At 43.1% G+C, this 19175-nt stretch overlaps 2 protein-coding genes across 21 annotated transcripts in view; both read right to left on the bottom strand.

Moving 5' to 3' along the window:
- Nucleotides 1–351, bottom strand: part of LOC135091016 (protein phosphatase 1 regulatory subunit 12B-like) — an 88131-nt gene extending 87780 nt beyond the window's left edge. For all 16 annotated transcript variants that reach the window (XM_063988307.1, XM_063988309.1, XM_063988310.1 and 13 more), the window contains exon 1: nucleotides 24–351. In XM_063988307.1, the coding sequence (XP_063844377.1) occupies nucleotides 24–272 (249 nt within the window). In that variant the 5' untranslated portion in view covers nucleotides 273–351. The remainder of the gene's footprint in view (nucleotides 1–23) is intronic.
- A 2494-nt stretch (nucleotides 352–2845) lies between these two features.
- LOC135091015 (E3 ubiquitin-protein ligase KCMF1-like) lies at nucleotides 2846–18774 on the bottom strand. 5 transcript variants are annotated; one of them, XM_063988301.1, is made up of 8 exons: nucleotides 18561–18774; nucleotides 14087–14254; nucleotides 13405–13544; nucleotides 12730–12836; nucleotides 12073–12168; nucleotides 11288–11474; nucleotides 7918–8234; nucleotides 2846–7504 (listed from the first exon to the last, which is right to left on the bottom strand). In XM_063988301.1, exons 1-8 carry the CDS (start codon nucleotides 18574–18576, stop codon nucleotides 6865–6867), a joined length of 1671 nt encoding a protein of 556 aa, XP_063844371.1. In that variant the 5' UTR covers nucleotides 18577–18774; the 3' UTR covers nucleotides 2846–6864. The 5 variants fall into 5 exon arrangements, with proteins under 5 accessions (XP_063844371.1, XP_063844373.1, XP_063844374.1 ...); XM_063988303.1 differs by having other exon boundaries at nucleotides 7918–8213; XM_063988304.1 differs by having other exon boundaries at nucleotides 11378–11474.
- Nucleotides 18775–19175: the final 401 nt, after the last annotated feature.

Raw genomic sequence — 19175 nt, 5'->3', positions numbered from 1 at the left:
CGAGGTGAGGGGGAGGTACTTACCGCATGCAGGGCCGTCAGACCGTCGACATTTGCGGTATCTATGTCAGCTCCCTTCTCCAGGAGGCGAATAACTTCTTGTTTGTCCCCCGCCGCGCAGGCCGCTAAGAACACGCACCCGTCAGTAAAATTAACTTTCCGAGTCCTGTGGTTATCGACTATATCCTGTTTATTGGTCTCACTCTCCTGCCAACGCCTTATCTGCTCGGCCCTCTTAAATAGGGCCGAGGTTGAGCGGTTATCACCGGCCATAGCGGCCCCGTCACGCACCTCCGGAGGCTCGGCCCACACTGGTTCCTGCTGCTGCTGCTGCTGCTGCTGCTGCCTCACCGCCGACACTCGTTCCTCGTCTCCGCCCCGCCCCATCCCGCCTCCTCCCTTATTTAACCTCATACCTCTTGCCACCTGTATTGATATTAGTGATGAGACATATATGAGAGTTATGCAATGAGTATTATTCCCTCTTGTACAAGCTGTAATAAGTGAGAAATAGATGTATGTACTTCTTTCGGAAACCCTCCGACCACGCCAGCGAGCCTAAATCCATTCTCTCGCTCCATGCAGCGGTCACTATAGTAAACAGCACGCAAGGGATATTTGCAAATAATTCAATTGTATTTACAAATTAAGCATATTAGATCGTACAAACATTCACATTTCATTAGAAAGGTATAAAACATGCTCTTCTTTAATTATTATCAACAACTGTATACTAGTTCTTACCTTCTTTATATTGAAAAAGACGAGTTACAGACCATTTATTTGCCACAATCTGGTCTGCTATCTGTTAGTCAATGTTACCCCGAAATACACCTTCGTTCTCTCCTTCACCTGATGTGACGTCATGACTTCTGTGAGCCTCTCAGCTAACGCAGTTTCGAAGCTCAGCAGACGAGCTCCTGAGGCAATTCGGGCACCATGAACCCCGGTGTCGGCTCAACATTCAATTGCAGTGAAGAGCGAGAGGACTGTAAAACCACCGTCCTGTTGCTGTTTAGTGAGGTCCTGCAACAATTTTCCTCCTGCGTCATAGAAAGGATGAGCGGACAACTGTATGACCTGAGATACAGCGAGAAACTATTGACGAAACAGAGAGAGAGAGAGAGAGAGAGAGAGAGAGAGAGAGAGAGAGAGAGAGAGAGAAATGGAGTAAAAAGGTGATGAGAAAAGATGATGAGGAGAGTCGAGGAGGATAAGGAGGTAATGCTGGTAATATAAAAACTCCCCATTTACCATCGCTATAATCCAGTAACTAACGTGCTACAAGGATATGTAAATTTAAAAGCGGAAGTGGGAGTCTGTTCCTGTCGTGACCGGAAGGTGTAATAACGCTAATGAGCGGCTATTTTATCTAATAGGAATTATATTAGGATTGAATTTCATCTTAATTGCAGGCATTTTGACATGGAGATGAGATGAAAGAATATTATCATACTATTATGATGTAAAAAGCTGTTGTCAACACAAATAGATGCATATTAAGCGATTTATCTAAATTTTTAGGGTATATATATATTCTTTATTTTTTTTTATCTCTCTCTCTTTTGCTAATTTAATGAATGCCATGCAAGGTTATTTCTCTCTCTCTCTCTCTCTCTCTCTCTCTCTCTCTCTCTCTCTCTCGTACACAAAATATCACGAAATGACACACATTCCTGCCAAAAAACAATTTATTCCACCAAATAAACACAAGTATATTACTGTTTCGGGCGCAGCTTCGTTAATACAGTCTGTCTCCACGGCAACATGAAACAGCTAGCTCTTCACACAGGCTGCTAACGTGTACACTTGTGGTCAGAAGTCAAGCAGCCTATTTTGAAACGCTTCCTCTCATAATGATTTTTTTCTTAAGGCCACGGACAATCGGGTTCTCATGGGTATTTTCTCATTGGCGATACATAATTCATAATAAACTTTGACTGGAACTGTAGAAATACCCTTGAAAACCTCTGTAGCTTCCATTATACAGGTGTTGAAATTACTAATGAAGCAGACGCCGAAACGTTTGATACTGGTCTTTCCTGATGCACTTAATTTCCACTGTGCATTGCGTTTCCCCTCACCCTGAAGTCCAATGATCTAATCCTACAAACACTGGAAGATTTAGATCACAGGACCACGGAGGGAAGACACCAGACACAGCGGAAAAATGCGGGGCACTATACTTGACTTCTCACCAACTGTACGTACATCGGGTCACCCTTGCCTTTGTCCCCTCCCTCACGCCAGCGCCCCCCTCGTCTGCATGGAGCAAAGGGGGGCGCTGCACCTCTGAGAATAATAAGATCTTGTCACGCTACGAGGCCAGCGCAGTCAATAAATGATGATTGATGATAGTGATGATGATGATGATGAGGATGCTAATGCTGCTGCTGCTGGAGGTGATTCATAATAATAATAATAATAATAATAATAATAATAATGATAATAATAATAATAATAATAATAATCACATATAGGTGAATTTTATGAAGAGCTGGCCAAGTGTGTTTGTATGTATGTGTGTGACCCTCGCAACCCCACTAATTATGTATACACACACATAAATGTAAATAAAAGCCAAACATATGAACAGCACAATGTAATAACCTGATAAAAACAAACAATAATGCCTCTCCTTTCCTCTCCATTCAACATTTCCACACACTTTAGTATCCTCCGGGGTCCTATCGCCGCCTATCACCTATCAGCACTGCCCTGGAACACAGCCCGTGGGTATATTGCCTTCCTCTTACCGCCCTCAGCCTCTCTTGCTTCCTGGGTTAGTATGGGAAATATATTTGTTCTGGTAAGTACATTCCTTCCTCTGATTATCCTGAGAGAGAGAGAGAGAGAGAGAGAGAGAGAGAGAGAGAGAGAGAGAGAGAGAGAGAGAGAGAGAGAGAGAGAGAGAGAGAGAGAGAGAGAGAGTCCTATCAATGTTAGCACCTAAATATACCATAATACATATAAGAGCTCCAGTATTAATCATATACTCAACATCTCCTTGTGACCTGACCCGACCTGACCCAGTTAACACCCAGAGGTGCCAATATGTGTTTGAGGGGCAACACTGCACATACTTAACCCACCCAACCTTCACCCCTGACCTCACCTCCCAAGACACACCTTTGTTTCTCAGAGGATCTAAATGTACAGGGATAATTTTTAGCTCTAATACATTGCAGTTAAGTGTATACATATCATAATTGCACAAGTTGTTTTATGTATACTATGTGTTCACTTTTAACAATGTGATAATGGCATGACAAAGACTAACTGACATTTAGTCACATTTTTTATTTCCTGATAGAGTTCTATTAAACATTTTTCATTTGGCTTAAAGTGATCATATCAACATTGCTCCCATATGATTATCAGTAACAGTGTTCATTATATCTGTTGCATCTATGTACAAAGAATTTTGCTGTAGCATTCCTACAATAATACAATTTCAAATACGATCAAGTGACAGCATGGCAGAGGAAATTAATCTGCATTATTATTTACATTAAAAACAGACCACCTGAAATGAAAGTAGTACAGTACACAGCAGGTATGTTACAGCTCCACAGCAGGTGTTCCTCACAGCACATGCGCCCTCCACCAACATCATTGACTCCCAGATAGTGTTGTTGAAGACCCCCACGTGACACTCCACATGATCTCGACCAACAAAGCTCGTGTGACACCATCCTCATCGTCGCATTCAGATTATAAATCATCAGTGACTAAAACTGTCAAATCAAAAAACTGATTCGTCAATTCCAAACTCATACAGGACTAAATATGTACCAGGAAAATAAAAACAAAATAATTGGCCTCTAAATACACAAACAAATGAACTCCGTCTACTGTCCTTAACACACTCAGTGTCAGAAGTTGCTGTTGAGTGGTGTTTCTGCAGGTACACGCTCCCCGTCGAGTGCCAGCCGTTCCTGGCACCCGTGACTCAATGCAAGTATAAACACACTTTGTGAAACATCAGTGGCGCTCTTGGGACCAGAAATTTTATTCAACATCATACATCACTTTGTATAATTGCAAACAACTGTAATCTATATATATCTTTTTTTCACACAGGCACCTCTCTATAAGTGTAGGCCTATAAATTCTATCTGAATTCAAACAAGAGAGCTAGGTAGTAGTACATTCTCTACCAACAACAGAACTGTTGCCAGTAAGTACACCGTCTGGTCTGACACACACATCTCCTGAAAGACCATTGATGTAAGGCCGACCACAGCACTGTGTGGCACGGGATGCACACCCACCTCCCACCTCCCCCCACGAATGACCGTCCCCCTAAGGCTTCTCCACCACACCACACAGACACACTCAACACTTCCACACCTGCTGTCAGTCAGGCAACACAAATGAGCCTCGCCAGAAGCACAAACCGTCAGTTAAAGGTCAAGGACCACAGCAAAATTTTCGCCAGCCTACCACTGCCCAACAGCGACAAATATATCAACAATTGACACACATCACCTGACGCACTGATTCGTTGAAGACGAACAAAAGTTGAACTGAAAAGTGGACTGGACAAGACTCCAGCGACACGTCAAACAACAATCACACAGATGCACATTTAAACTTTCACCACAAACACACACTGTGGAAGATGCTCTGTGTGGGACCCCAATGGTTACACATGTCGTGCACAAGTCATCATCATGTCGATAGAGCCTCCTAGGAGCGTCTGCAGCAGCGGGTGTGAATTAATAAAAAGACTGACAAGCATTACTTGTGTGTGTGGTTATAAGCTGTGATCTTATTTTTTTTAGACCTCTAGAGCTATCAAAATCTATATCAATAAAGCTAGCACTGGAAAAGTGGTGAACTACCTTCACCGTCATCTTCGTCAGACTCAAAATTATGGTGATGTAGTAGTTGGTCTGACAATCCCCCTTCCTCTTGTGAACTCCTGAAGACAGAACTTATTGAGCTTGAGATACAAAGCAGCTATATGCAATATTCTCTGAGTAACTGGGGAACTCAACAATTTATTACAGCTCTAACATAAATGTTCTCTAGATCTGCTGGGGTGTTTTCCCGACTGCATTGGGTAATCTTCAGTCTAGAAGCTGTTCCCTTAGCAACCCTCAGCTGAGTTATTAAGTGGGCACACTGAGTTGAAGCTGAATCTTACTGCTTGTGCAATGCTTCCCCCTCAAGTCAAGCCCTCTATGGGCTGAACATTATCCATTGGTAGCTCCTTTATTACGCAAGTTATATAAATTCTTAATACAACGCCACAAAGCTTAGTTCCTGGTACAGGCTGCAGAAACCCTGCTGGAGTCAGCCCCTACACCTGCCAGTCATCAGCTGACGTCAGGTCCTGTTGTGCTGCACGCACCGTACGCATCGTCATTCACCACGTCCTGGGTACTCCTAAATATAACTGGTGTACTGCACATATACAATTAGAAAATATTGACTATGAAGACATGTATGTATAGCCCATACCAATCTTATTGCAAAGATCCGCATTTGGAAAAGAGATGAGCTTGAATAACATAGAAGTTTGATTCCATTAACATTCCCAAAACTGTTAACACATTCCAGCTCTGGTTGGGCTGCAATGCTAATCAAGAGAAAAAAAAAGTGCTTCTCAGTCTACCATGTTCATCCATTTTAAGAATTAGTTAAGTGCACTAAGAAAACATCACTATGCAGCCTAGCATGAGACAGTCCCAGTGTTCATTATTTCAGCACTTCACTAGGGAGAGAACTGTACCCCTCTAAAACAGGGATATCAACCACCCCGTGTGTGCAGACAGACATCTTGTGGTGATTTAAGCCATCACGTGGAATTCTCCTCCATCTCGGACAGACAGCATCCCAATGGTCCTAGTTTGTCCCAGTGGTGGTGGTGCATGTGGTGCCTCTCAGGGGTTCCTCTAGGGATTCAGCACAGCCTTGAGGCATGGTGGTGGACCAGGTAGGTTAGGTAGTCAATCAGAGTATGTAAAGTGACCTGCATGTTATCTCCTGCTAGGCTGTGGGTAAATGACTCAATATCATTTTACCAAAGCAAAGTGAAGCTCTACAATAAGAATTACTTACTGTTATGTAATTTGCAACAAAATACAATTTATAAATACTCCAAACACTATTTGGACAAAAAATCTTTCAAGTCAGCAAACACATTAATGAAAAAAAAAGAAAAAAGAAAAAATCAAACCTAAGTAATGATCAAAATTTAAACTATACGTATAATGTATAGGAAATAGTTGTGAGTGATTCTGGTTATCAATGATGGCAGAAGGAAACAGTACTGAGAGGACAATGCCAATAAATGTGATTTCATGAATGGTTAGGGTAAAGCTATGCAGTATTATGAAGGCCTGAACATCTTTTATACACAGCAACCCAACATGCATCAACTGCATGTGCTATGTACACTATCTTCTTGGCACCAGCAAGCCCCAGCCTCCTCTGGCACACCCTCCATTAACACCCAACTTCAGCATGGCCCATACTAGTCAAGTGTATCCTGGCATGGCCCATGCTAGCATGGCCTGTCCTGACACAGCACATCCTACCATGGCCCATCCCAGTACAGCCCATCCTATCATGGCCCATCCTGGGTAGTCCCTCTCAGCACAGCCCGTCCTAGCCCACACACACACTCCACCACTTGTTGCAAGTAATCATTCCCGGCACATTGTTGTTGTTGTTGCTGTTGCTGCTGCTGCTGCTGCTGCTGCTGCTGCATGCAGCTGGGCTGAAGAGGGGCGTGGGGTGAGTGGCAGTCACAGGCAGGTGCAGGGGTGGCAGGGGGGGCATGGGTGGGGGCAGGGGCAAGCTTCGTTGGTGGCGTCAGGAAGGCCCCCTGGTGCTGGACTAGATTCTCGGGGCACTAGTGGGGCGGGGGAGGCTCCGTGGCTCGCCCCTCCACCCCCCGGGCCAGCTTTCCTGCGGGCTGCCCCGGGGGAAACAGCCCCCCGCTGAGCCCCCCCGTCCCCGACCGGGGCCCCCCACAGGGGATACGGCCACCGTTCCCGTCCCCGGTAAGCGGCCGTGATACCACCCCTCCACCGTTTGACTGCTGCTGGGGGGGAGGCTGAGGCTGTGGCTGCTGACTCCCAGGACTAGAGCGGCCCACCACCACCCCCTTGGCTCCCTTGGCTGGCTTCACGCCGCTCAGGGGGCCCTTGGACTTGGGTTCCGGGTGCTGGGGGTTGGTCTGTAGGGGTGGGGCTGGGGTGCTGCTTGGAGGGGGTGGGCTTGAGGGTGAGGAGGTCTGGGTGCCAACATTAGCTGACGACACTCTGGCCTTATCAGTACCAGCCCTGTCTGTCCCTCCCCTGCCTGCACCCCTGCCCCCTCCCTGCTGCTGGATGAGTGGTGGGGCCGTGAAGGCGTCCTCCAGGGCCCCCGGACTAAGGCTCAGTTCACACAGTGTTGAGAGGAGGAGCTCCTGTACAAATGCTGCTCGGTCACTGCTGCCACCGCTGCTGCCACCACTACCTTCAGTGTCACTCTCACTGTCTCCCAGTCTGATGGTATAAGGGAACACCATGAGAGAGAGAGAGAGAGAGAGAGAGAGAGAGAGAGAGAGAGAGAGAGAGAGAGAGAGAGAGAGAGAGAGAGAGAGAGTGAGAGAGAGAGAGAGAGAGAGAGAGAGAGAGATGAGAGAGAGAGAGAGAGAGAGAGAGAGAGAGAGAGAGAGAGAGAGAGAGAGATGAGAGAGAGAGAGAGAGACTTACAAAATCAAAGCAGTATTTTCAACAAAAGCTATATTATACAATATAAAAGGAAGCAAGTCATAAAGATGCTATAAAATGCGACATATCCATCTTAACAGCTCAAAACATGTAATGGGATCACATTTCTAACACATGACCTTGGGTATCTGCTGGCAGGAGTTACACCCGAACCCCTACACCCCCCGCCCCTCACTGCCACTCACCGGGCGAGGAGGAACTGTGACTGGGCCTGTGCGTGTGGACTGGGGTGGACCAGCAGGGGTGGAGGCTGGTGGTGAGTGGTGACAACATTACTAGTGTTGCTGGAGCTGATGTTCATCATTCCGCTACCATGGCCACCTCCCCCTCCTCCTCCACCTCCACCACTTCCAGTCCCACCTCCACCTCCACCGCCTCCACTGCCGCCGCCGCCACTGCTCACGCCACTGCTGCCGCCTCCGCCACCGCCACTGCCGCCGCCGCTGCTGCTCGCTCCCCCCCGTCTGGGCAGGCGCTCCAGCTGCTGGCGGAGACTGGTTGCCTGTAAGTTACCCGCTTAACATGAGACTGAGTTAAAAGGTAAAGGGTGTGGGGGGAGCTGTAGACAGGTGTGGTGTGGAGCTGTGGGACTGTGGAGAGATGTGGTAAGGTCAGAACGACGGGCTGCAGAGGACAGGTGCGATATGACAAAGAGTGTGACAACATGAAGGTCTGCATTGTTGATGAGAGAATGATTGGCAGGTGAAGGCTGCAGCGTGGAGATGAGAATGACAGGGTGAGAAAGAGTAAGTGTGCAGAGGAAAGCTGGTAACAAGGTCCAGAAAGAATAACATTAAACAGAGAGAGAGAGAGAGAGAGAGAGAGAGAGAGAGAGAGAGAGAGAGAGAGAGAGAGAGAGAGAGAGAGAGAGAGAGAGAGAGAGAGAGAGAGAGAGAGAGAGAGAGAGAGAGAGAGAAAGTTGAAGGATAAGAATATCAATGACAGAAAGAAGAAAAAGAAGAGGAGGAAATAAAGAGAAGCTACAGAATGAAGGAAATGGTAGCAATAACTAATGGAAAATGAAAGAGTAAAGGATGGATAATGATGGGCATTCTGGCATAGCAAAGGAGAGGAGACAAGCACACTGTACTAATGTAGACAGGGAAATATCTATGAGAAGCAAAACTGACACTTGGGAGAAAAGACAAGAAATGAGAAGTGAATGATATTGAACTGAGAGAGAGAGAGAGAGAGAGAGAGAGAGAGAGAGAGAGAGAGAGAGAGAGAGAGAGAGAGAGAGAGAAGAGAGAGAGAGAGAGAGAGAGAGAGAGAGAGAGAGAGAAGAGAGAGAGAGAGAGAGAGAGAGAGAGAGAGAGAGAGAGAGATGCTTAAAGGAGTAAGACTGAAAAGACTGGATCTGTTAGAAGGGAAGAACAAGGCATGTATCTGAGTTACTGTAATCTACTGGCAAGACATTTCACAGCATTATGTTACCCAAAGAAGACATATTTAGCACATTTCAAACCAGGAATCTTTGCAGCATGGTAAGATTCTGAAAGCTTAGTACAGAACAGACCTACTGCATGATCTTCATTAGGAAAAAATGTAATTAAGCTGCAAGTGTTACTCTAATGGGAGAAAAATCCAATGCATAACACATACAAGAAACTTTGAACAAGCCTACAGTTCATTTAAGAGACTTACACACAACAGGCCTAAGGGAAAAACCTGCACCTATCAAAACTTTCAAAAAGAAATAATATCAGTGATAATGAAATGATTAATGCATACAGTAACTACCACATCCTTAATTGGCAGCAAAACTTGGACAACAACTGAACCAAGTCGCACAAGCAAACATTCCCAACGCCAAACAAAAATAAAAAAAAGTTAAAGAATAGAAATAAACATGAGTGAGATTACAAACACAAATGCTTTTAATAAAATTGGCAAAACTGTGTAGGGTGAAGACTTGCATGGATGTCCAAGAAAGGGTCTGTCCCCTAACCATGAACAGTACCGACCACCCTCCTGTCTGTCTGCCTGCTCGGTACTGCAACCCTGAACTGCTGGGACTGAAAACTACCAGAGGGTAATGGGGGGAGGTGCTGGCAACCCTTGCTCCACTCTACTCATCGCCATTCAAAAACAAAGTTGCCACACAAACTTTCACATCTCACACTTGCACATCAAAATGAGGCAAAATTATCAATCAGACATTATCAATTTCTTCTTTCTATAAATTTCAAATTAGGCTTGGAGAAAAATCTATGGAGTCTGAAAAAGATGAGGCCATCTGGGCAATCACTGCACCTATCATACTCACACACACACACACACACACACACACACACACACACACACACACACACACACACACACACACACTGTACACTCATCTGTTACTGCTTTTATCAATTAGCACTGCTGCACATCACACTCTCAAACATCTTATACTCATTTCTGACTTTGTTCTTTCAGCGGAGAATTAATAAAAGGAAGCCACTTAGCCTAGGAAAGCGTAAGTGACTAAGGAGTTGCCGTGTGAGTGCCTGGCTTTCACCCTTGCCTTACACAGCATCCCAGTGTGTGGCGGGAATCCCAAGTGCAGTGATGTTAATAAATCATACAGATTTTCCAGGTTGCAAAAATAAATGTTCTTTTCTTTTCTTCCATTTTTTTGGTAACCTCCCAAAACAATCACAAAAGTTTTTTCAATCAGAATTTTATCTTCATTTTAATGCTTGGGGAGGAATGATCTTGAATAATTCTGATAAGTTCTAAATTTGCTTCCAATTTTTCTGAAATTACTTAGCAATTATCTTGATAACGTGATGTTACTTGAATGCAAGGCATTTGTAAACACCTTCCCACCTACAGGCCGTGATATCCAACACCCACAGGAAGAACACACACATAAACACACTTAAATAATAGCCACATACGGAGGAATGAACCATAAAAGTTCCGTGACTGAGTGAAAGAAATAAGTGTTGGCAACACATCCCACAAAGTGTGTTAACATGCAGCACACAATCAGTATCCACACACACACACACACACACACATCCACACACACCCACACATTATCATGACCTGTATGGAAATATACCAGCAATAACAAATAAGAGTACAAGTCCATGTAGCAAAGAATTAAATGCACACAAAGTCACTCAGGGGAACTTTTAAGGCCTCAGGAACAAAGGCACATCAAGGACTTTGGTAAGAATGAAAATAATGGGAATTCGTCACAAGAAAAGATACAAAAGAGTAGGTAGTGCAGTGTTACTGAAACGTGAGGTGGGAATGATTACAAAATCCAAAACTTCAGCAATAAGCCAGTGATCTTTCTCCTGGTTGTGTGTCCAATGCATTGTGAACATCTGGAGAGGCATGGGGGTGGGTGAGAGAACACCAAAGATAACAAGAGTGGCAAGGCAGTCTCCACCCTGCCGGTGGTGGAGGGGAAGGAGGGGAGGCAACCCAAGCCTGGGGGGGAACCACGGCTCCAGGAGCAAGTGTGAGGTCGTGTGTGTCCTTGGGAGGCTGAGAAATACTTCAAAGGGTGAAAACCATCAACTCCTCATCAAGCTGAGACCACTAGTGTCTAAAGACCTGGCTGGGTGGATGGCCGGCTACCTGCTGCCGTTCTAACTGAATCTGCAACTGCTGTAGCTGTGAGGCAGCAGAAGAGTTGTCACTTGCCGTGGCTCGACGCACTCCCGACAGCTGGGAGAGGAGCTCTGCGATGGGGTCCATGGACTCCCGGGTTGACGGAGAGAACAGGCCACTGCTCACACTCCTTGGAGGGGGAAGAGGATATGAGCCAGTTAGCCAAGGTGATGGAGGCAAGGAAAGAACGAGATTTGGAGACAGGGAGTGGAATGACAAATCTATGATCATCTCTCACTTTTCTGTACATTAGAGATTAAAATGTATTGATAAGAAGAAGGAGGCAAAACTGATGTTCTTAGCTGAAGATAATAATTTGAATGATTATATCTGTGAGGCCAAGACACTGTTGGTTGTTACTTCTTGCCTTGCCTGGTATGATTTAACTTGCACTAAACATGAGAAAAAAAAAAAATCATAAACTATGAGACTAAATAGCACTCCATTTCAAAAGTCTGGAGGAGATTTTAAAAGAGTAGCTATGATGTTATACAAATACATTCGGGGAAAAACAAAACAACACTACAGGGCTTTGAAAGATTTAGCAAGGAATCAGAAGAAAGTGAGGAAGAATTGTATAAATATAGAATGTACATTGTAATGAAAATAGTAATAACCTGATGATGTATTGTAACAAGCTGAGGTACAAGACAAAGCAGCCCCCTCTAATAATAAAGATCGTAGTAGCAAATCCTTCAGTGTGACTCCCTGCAAGGTGGATGTCTTACCCGAAGGTCATGTTCCGGCGGGCCACACCCCTGCTGATGCCCCGCCCCTGGTGAGGTATCCTGCGGGCACCATGGCGTGACAGAGACGGCTCATCGTGCAGCAGAGTTAAGGCTCAAAACTGGTGATGCAGTGTGTTGACTGATATTTCTTGTGCTTTTAGTCCAAACCAAATCCTCTTTATAACTCAATTTTCATGCTTATAACATTAACTAAATCCCCTTAAGTTTATTTCTGGACTTAGACTATAAACCTACACTGAAATCTATTTGAATTCCTTTCTGTAAAAAAAATTTCCTACACATAAAAATCCATTTCAATGTGTTCCTGAGCATGCAAGATCCCCTGAAGTTTGTTCCTGAAATAAAAAAAAATTTTTGTCACATATTTCTAGACTTGAAAATCTCTTTGAGTTACTTGCTGGACTACAACTGACAAGATGAAAATGATTACAATACAGATAAATCTTTACATGAGCAATGAACCCAAGAAAAACACACAAATAATGAATCCTACAAGTATTTGACAAAAGATCTTATTTCCCCCTATAATGGCAAAAGATTATTTACCCTTAACAATCTTTCACACATACACATGGCCACTAGTGTCAAGCCATGGTGTGTGGTAATAAGTGAGAAAGCTTTGCATAAAAGGATATGAGGTCCCTGGGTGCCCCTGAGCGGTGATCAAGGGTGAGGTGAGCAGCAAAGTCATCTGTCATGTGGTTGGGGTCTCCTCCAGACACCGACGCACAGATGGGACACACCTGCACAAACACATGACTATCAAATAAATGTCAAATAGAACAGGATACATGAGTGATGCAAATTTGTAAATGAACTCGGGCACAGCACAGCAACAAGATCACATGGTGCCAGCTTGGGTTACAAGAGTCCACTGAGAATGCACCATGAGCCAGTATCAAACCCCCAACCTTCAGGCTGCCAGCAAACCACTGTGCCAGAGTTACCCAGCCCACACCCCAAAAATAGCATATTGCAAAACTGTATCTGTGAAACATGTTAAGAGGCAAAAATAATTTAATTCTGTAAACTATACTAAAAACTAACTACCTATACAGTTGTAAATCAATAAGCTGAACTGAAAACACTACAATTTTATGCAGCAAAATAAATAAACTACAATTTTATGCAGCAAAATAAATAAACTACATATGAAAACATTACAATTATATGCAGCAAAATAAATAAACTACACATGAAAACATTACAATTATATGCAGCAAAATAAATAAGCTACACAAAGTATTAGCGAACAGAGTACACAATGTAATAAGACAACCAAGGCACCACGAGACAAAAGCCGCAGCTCACCACTTCATAGGGAGTATCTGGGTGGTCTGCCGTGACGTGGTCTTGTAGGGAAGTCTCCGTGTACCCCATTTTACCACAAAACGGACATGTCAAGCTCTGTGGCTGCTCAACTGACAGCGCCTCCCCCCCATAGTACACGTCTGAAACATACACACACATATGCACCAGCACCATGAGACACATAGACACAAGCACACATTAGGCCTGGTTGAATGATTAACTGATTCATTTACCTAGTAGGGTGTGTGAGAATAATACGAACATTACTAGATGCCGAGCTGAACTGAGTCAAGTAAGCTGATGCACTCACTTCCACTGTGATTGCAGTTTCCCTCCACCCCAAGTCCTTTGAATTACTGATAATCTGTTAATCTATCTTACTTATAGTCAGGTTTTGTAAGGAGATTGTCAGCAGATCAGAGGACTTGAGGCTGAGGAAAAATGCAAAACACTGTGTAAGAGCAGCAACTAGTTACCTGACTTTGGAGATTCTGGAGAAAACTATAACAGCCTATGCAAAAAACTGTATACTTAAAACTGATGCAAGTCATTAAGATTATGCTTATCAACAAACTCATACAGGATTCCTAAAACAAAGCTGAATGTCATCTCGTCTTGGCAGTCAAAGTGTTACATAGTACTGTCGGTGGAGTACAGAGTGAAGCATTAGGCAAGGGCTCACCAAAGTCATGCCTGGTGAGGATACACTGCATGGGGTGGTCGGTGGTGTGGCGCGTAGTGGTTGCTCCACCCTCATAGCAGGCAGAGCACAGGTCATAGTCATAGCATATCAAGCACTTGTACCGCCGCCCACGGAAATTGGCCTTCAAACATGCATCACAGCTCACACCTGCGGAGAAAACAAGTCCTGAGTCTTCACCCACAACCGGGCAAGGAGAGGAATCTGTTATTGGAATAGAGGTGGTGTTCTGGTCCCTCCCACTCATTTACAGTTATATACCGAAAGTTTTTATTGTCCTCCATTTCAGCAAGGCATACAAACAGATATTGAAATATACTATGATGATTAAAAGTGTTCTTAGCTTCCACCCTCTGGAAGGTGTGGAAATAACTACTGTCATAATCACAGGCCTTTATTATTCTTCCCCTCAGCAGGATAAGGAAAGGTATCTTCTGTCATCACATCCATCACTTCTAAGGATTTACTGATATTTAAAAACACAACACAAAATAACATTGCATAGAACATAATTAAAGTATTTATGTAACTTATGGTAGATCTTTAATCTTCATCATGACCATCACCTCTAAGGATTTACTGATATTTAAAAACATATGATACAACAATAACATCGCAGAGAACATATTAAAATATTCATATAACTTATGGTACATCTTTAAATCTACCATTAAGTTGATGACCTGAACTTTTCTCATGACTCCACCTCAAGCCCATTCATGACACGTGTAGGGTATTCAAGTGACAAAATGCACCACGAAGCTTAATACACAGGAATGTTCTTTATGTCACTCACCAAATACATTCTTCAGGTCACCAAGATAGCACACCACCATTTTGCCATCCTGCGAGTGTCACTTTCCAAGGCACCACCAACGGCAGTTCATCAGTAGTCCACCCCAGGACAAAGGCCTCGCCCAACTTTCACCACTCACCTTGAGATGGTGCTTGACTTTATTTTCTTGTCACCTTTCTTTTTTTTATCTTAACAGCAACCTGAATCATATAACTGTTCTATTACGTGCGACAAACTTCTTTTATTTTCTCATATTTTACTTAATATCCTTTCTTTCTTTACTTGCATCTCACTTTTCTTATGTGGCTATGGCAACAGAGCTTTCACAGAGGTACACTTATTTCCTACAGTGTGCTGCCTCCACCCATGAACATTTAGGCTGAAATGACCTTGAACAAATTAACTGTAGTTCAATAGGTTGGAGCAGGGAGCAGCCACCCCTCTTCTCCCTCTCAGACAATTTTGATGGAGGAGAGAGAGAGAGAGAGAGAGAGAGAGAGAGAGAGAGAGAGAGAGAGAGAGAGAGAGAGAGAGAGAGAGAGAGAGAGAGAGAGAGAGAGAGAGAGAGAGAGAGAGAGAGAGAGAGAGAGAGGTCTGTACATGTGAGTGGGACTAAGGGTAAGGAGAATTGTGTTGATATGTGTATTATATTTATCTACTTAGCTAGCAGTAGTGTACAGGGCTCTAGCTATGGTCTGTCTCCTTATTAATATTTGTAGTGTTTCCCTTGGCTGATGTGTCTGTGTTTAATATCTCACTGGGGAGTCATTACAGCAGAGTTATGTTAGGTTATGTCTATGGAGTGGCATTGAGTAAAATTCAAACACACTGCTGGGTGAGGCAGACAACCCACTCCGGTGATAAGAATATAAATCAAATAGCCAAATTATTTTGAGTTCATTTCAGGCTCAGCCCTTTGCAGTCAGCCAATCAAAATGAGCTAAATAAAAGGTCAAAGCATGTTGTGTTCACTTCAGGTACAGCCACTCACGCCTAACTAACCAAAATGTGAACCTGACAAATGGCCTACGTTGAATTCTCTTCAGGAACCGTCACTCGTCATTCACACTAACCAAATAGAATGTAAGCAGGAAAAATAGACAGACATTATATTCTCAGATGTGCTCATGATCAGATGTTGAATAATATAACACACTCCCTTCCTACATGTTTAAAGATTTCCTTCAATAAGTGGTCATGATCAGAGGTTGAATAATATAGCACACTCCCTTCCTCCGTGTTTAAAGATTTCCTTCAATAAGCGGTCATGATCAGAGGTTGAGTAATATAACACACTTCCCTCCTCCGTGTTTAAAGATTTCCTTCAATAAGCGGTCGTGATCAGAGGTCGAATTATATAACACACTTCCTTCCTGTGTGCTTAGGGATTTTCTTCAATAAGTCCTCTCATCTCCAACAACTGCCAGGTTTTGTTAGACAGCACAACAGAGGACTAAACAAGATGAAGGACCACTGGAAGTACAGTTGATAAGTGTGGAAGGTTACTTGAATTCTTATCAGGACTATTGTTTAGTTTATCACTTTCTTCACTTTCCTGCCTCCACTCCCTGCTTCCCCTCACACCCATACACTTACTGGCTGTTCTCTTTACTTTATTAACTAATTTCTGCTTTGGCTTATTATCCAGTCACTGCCTCCGTCACCTCTACATATTACCTAATCCCTGGTTCTATTTGCTTTATTACCTAATCCATGGTTTCTTTCACATCCATACACTAACAAACCATTTACTTTACTACTCAATCCACTTAACTATCTCAACTCCCTTTCCTTCACATTTGTGCACTTACTCGTCTAATACTAACATTCATAATTTTGCAAGGTAATACTGTCCTTGACGACAAAGACCCACGCATAATCTTGCCTCACAACCCACCTGAGTAATACCTAACTGCATAATTTCCTCTGTCAAGGTTGATAGAATGTAACATGAATATGAAGAATAGATGTAAGTTGTGTGAAATTCACTCTGACCCTCTTAAAAATAGGCCTATAAGCTTGACATCTGTGGGTTCCACGACCTATCATTCCCTAAATAAATGTGTTCAGATAAACATTAGTTGAAATTTCCAATATGCACTGGCTTCCCCATTTCCACTAGCAATCAAACTATTCAAACACTTGACAACCATCAAGATTTGGAAGTCTGGATGGTCTCATCTCTCAAATTGAATTTTCATGTGAGAGGAATTACTGCTGAGGCTGGAGGCGTTGCTTGCAGCATTCTTAAAGGGACAGTCTGTTGCACTCTGACATAATGAGATGTTTTTATTAATCATACTCATGAAATTCTGGATTATACTTCCATGATATGTTTTGCAGGCTGCCTGGGTGATATTGCTTCGTTAGGGAAGGTCCAGGGGAGACGGCCTAGCCTTTGCTAAACATCTTCCTCACTTGGAGCTCTATTCCATCAAAGGTCATCTGATCAGAGCAAACCTAATCATGGTCCGCAAGATGGACCATGGATTCTCAATGGCCTTCGTCTTCATCTTGAAAATTTGCTAGTTAGAAGCATTGATGACGTTAGGACTAGGAGTTATTCCTTCAACTTGGCCATTTCTCGATGTAATAAGTCAGGGCTCATTTATTTTCTGTGAGAATCCTGGACACTTGGTATAATTTTCCTGAATCTGTCATTTCTGCTGCTTCTGTTGATTTGTTCAGCCACCAACTTAATGAGTTTTGTGGTCACATCCTGTATGAGTGTGACTCAAGTGTTCACTGCCATTCTGGTGAAGCCACACTAGCTGAACGAGAAATTATTCCTGTACTCTTGGTCAGAGGCATCACCTGTATCTAGATGAAGGCGAATTTGTTGAGGTTGATAAATGTAACAGGATTTTTAAGACGAACACGAGGAATAAATGTAAGTTTTGAGTCTTACAGCCACGCAACACAACTGAGGAATCATGAGGGAGGTGCGAATACAAGAGGAAATACATAAAAGTACAAGGCCATAATGACAAGGAAAAAATGGTGTGGTATTCTGGTTTGCTGCATAAAAGAGACAACTAGTACTGCAGTTTGTGAAGAAGGAAAGATAAACTAAAGGCAAAAGCTGGTTAAATTGAAATAACAGTAATTGATGGTGATATAGTACATGTCAAAAGAGAGAGAGAGAGAGAGAGAGAGAGAGAGAGAGAGAGAGAGAGAGAGAGAGAGAGAGAGAGAGAGAGAGAGAGAGAGAGAGAGAAACATGCAAGGTGAAAAAGAGTGACCATGTAATAAAGTTTAACGAAAGACATGGGGAGAATTGAAGATAAGAGAAAGGAAGGGAAGGGCGGAGATAAGGACACAATAAATGATAAAGATAACAAATAGGATAATAGGAAGGAAAAATGGGGACACAGGAGAACAGAAGCTATGGGAGAGGCAGTCCAGCTAATGTATAGAAATATAACCAGAATAACTAGTAAAATAACACATCACTTAGTGTCCAAAATAACTCTTAAGACGCCTATAATATATAACACCACCGATTTCCTTAATTTACGTGCTTGTTACTCGTCTAAACCGTACCTGCATGGAGACTCATGCCCCTGGGAGTGTGGGCGGGGAAGGGCGAGGGGATTACGACGCAGAAAACGTATAAAACCAAGAGAAAATAGTATCAAAAGTAACACTACTGGGACCTACCATCATGACGTGACATATTTCACCCCCTGCGGCCGTTATTTCGCCTCTCTATGGCCTCTGTGGCGTTATCTGTATCCTTGGTGAATGTCGCTCTTGCTCATGAAGGTATCACAGTGTCCTCCGACCATCCACAGGGCGAGTTATTAAGGGAAATATTTAGTTTACAGGGTCTCACTAGGCCATCATGACGTCACAACCTTCGATCTTGGAACTTGGAACTTCCTCAGCCACGCATCTGCTAAAAGTGCCAGTGTTTATATTATATCTAAACTTATTTTTCAGGATTACTTAGGCTATTTTATGTTACATAAAATATCCAAGTTTATTTTGGTTTATTTGTTATGGGTTCATGTAGTTCTGTTTGGAAGATGGTAAGTTATGTGGTGTTACTATAATGGTGTTCAATCCTTTTTCAGAAGATATTTGTGTGTTTTATAGCTTACAAAAAATATGTGAATAAAATGCTATATGTCAAATACAGTTAACAAATTAGTTTTGTACAGTAACATTTTATCATTATTTTTCCTTTTATGAAGCAAATATTTTCTATTATCATCACAAATTATGCAACAAAACCCATTAAATTAAATTCTATGGAGCTATAATTAACTTATT

This window comes from Scylla paramamosain, chromosome 36 (assembly GCF_035594125.1).
Source record: "Scylla paramamosain isolate STU-SP2022 chromosome 36, ASM3559412v1, whole genome shotgun sequence".
Taxonomy (NCBI): domain Eukaryota; kingdom Metazoa; phylum Arthropoda; class Malacostraca; order Decapoda; family Portunidae; genus Scylla; species Scylla paramamosain.
Note: the sequence above shows the minus strand (reverse complement) of the source record. Positions and strands in the feature narration are given on the sequence as shown.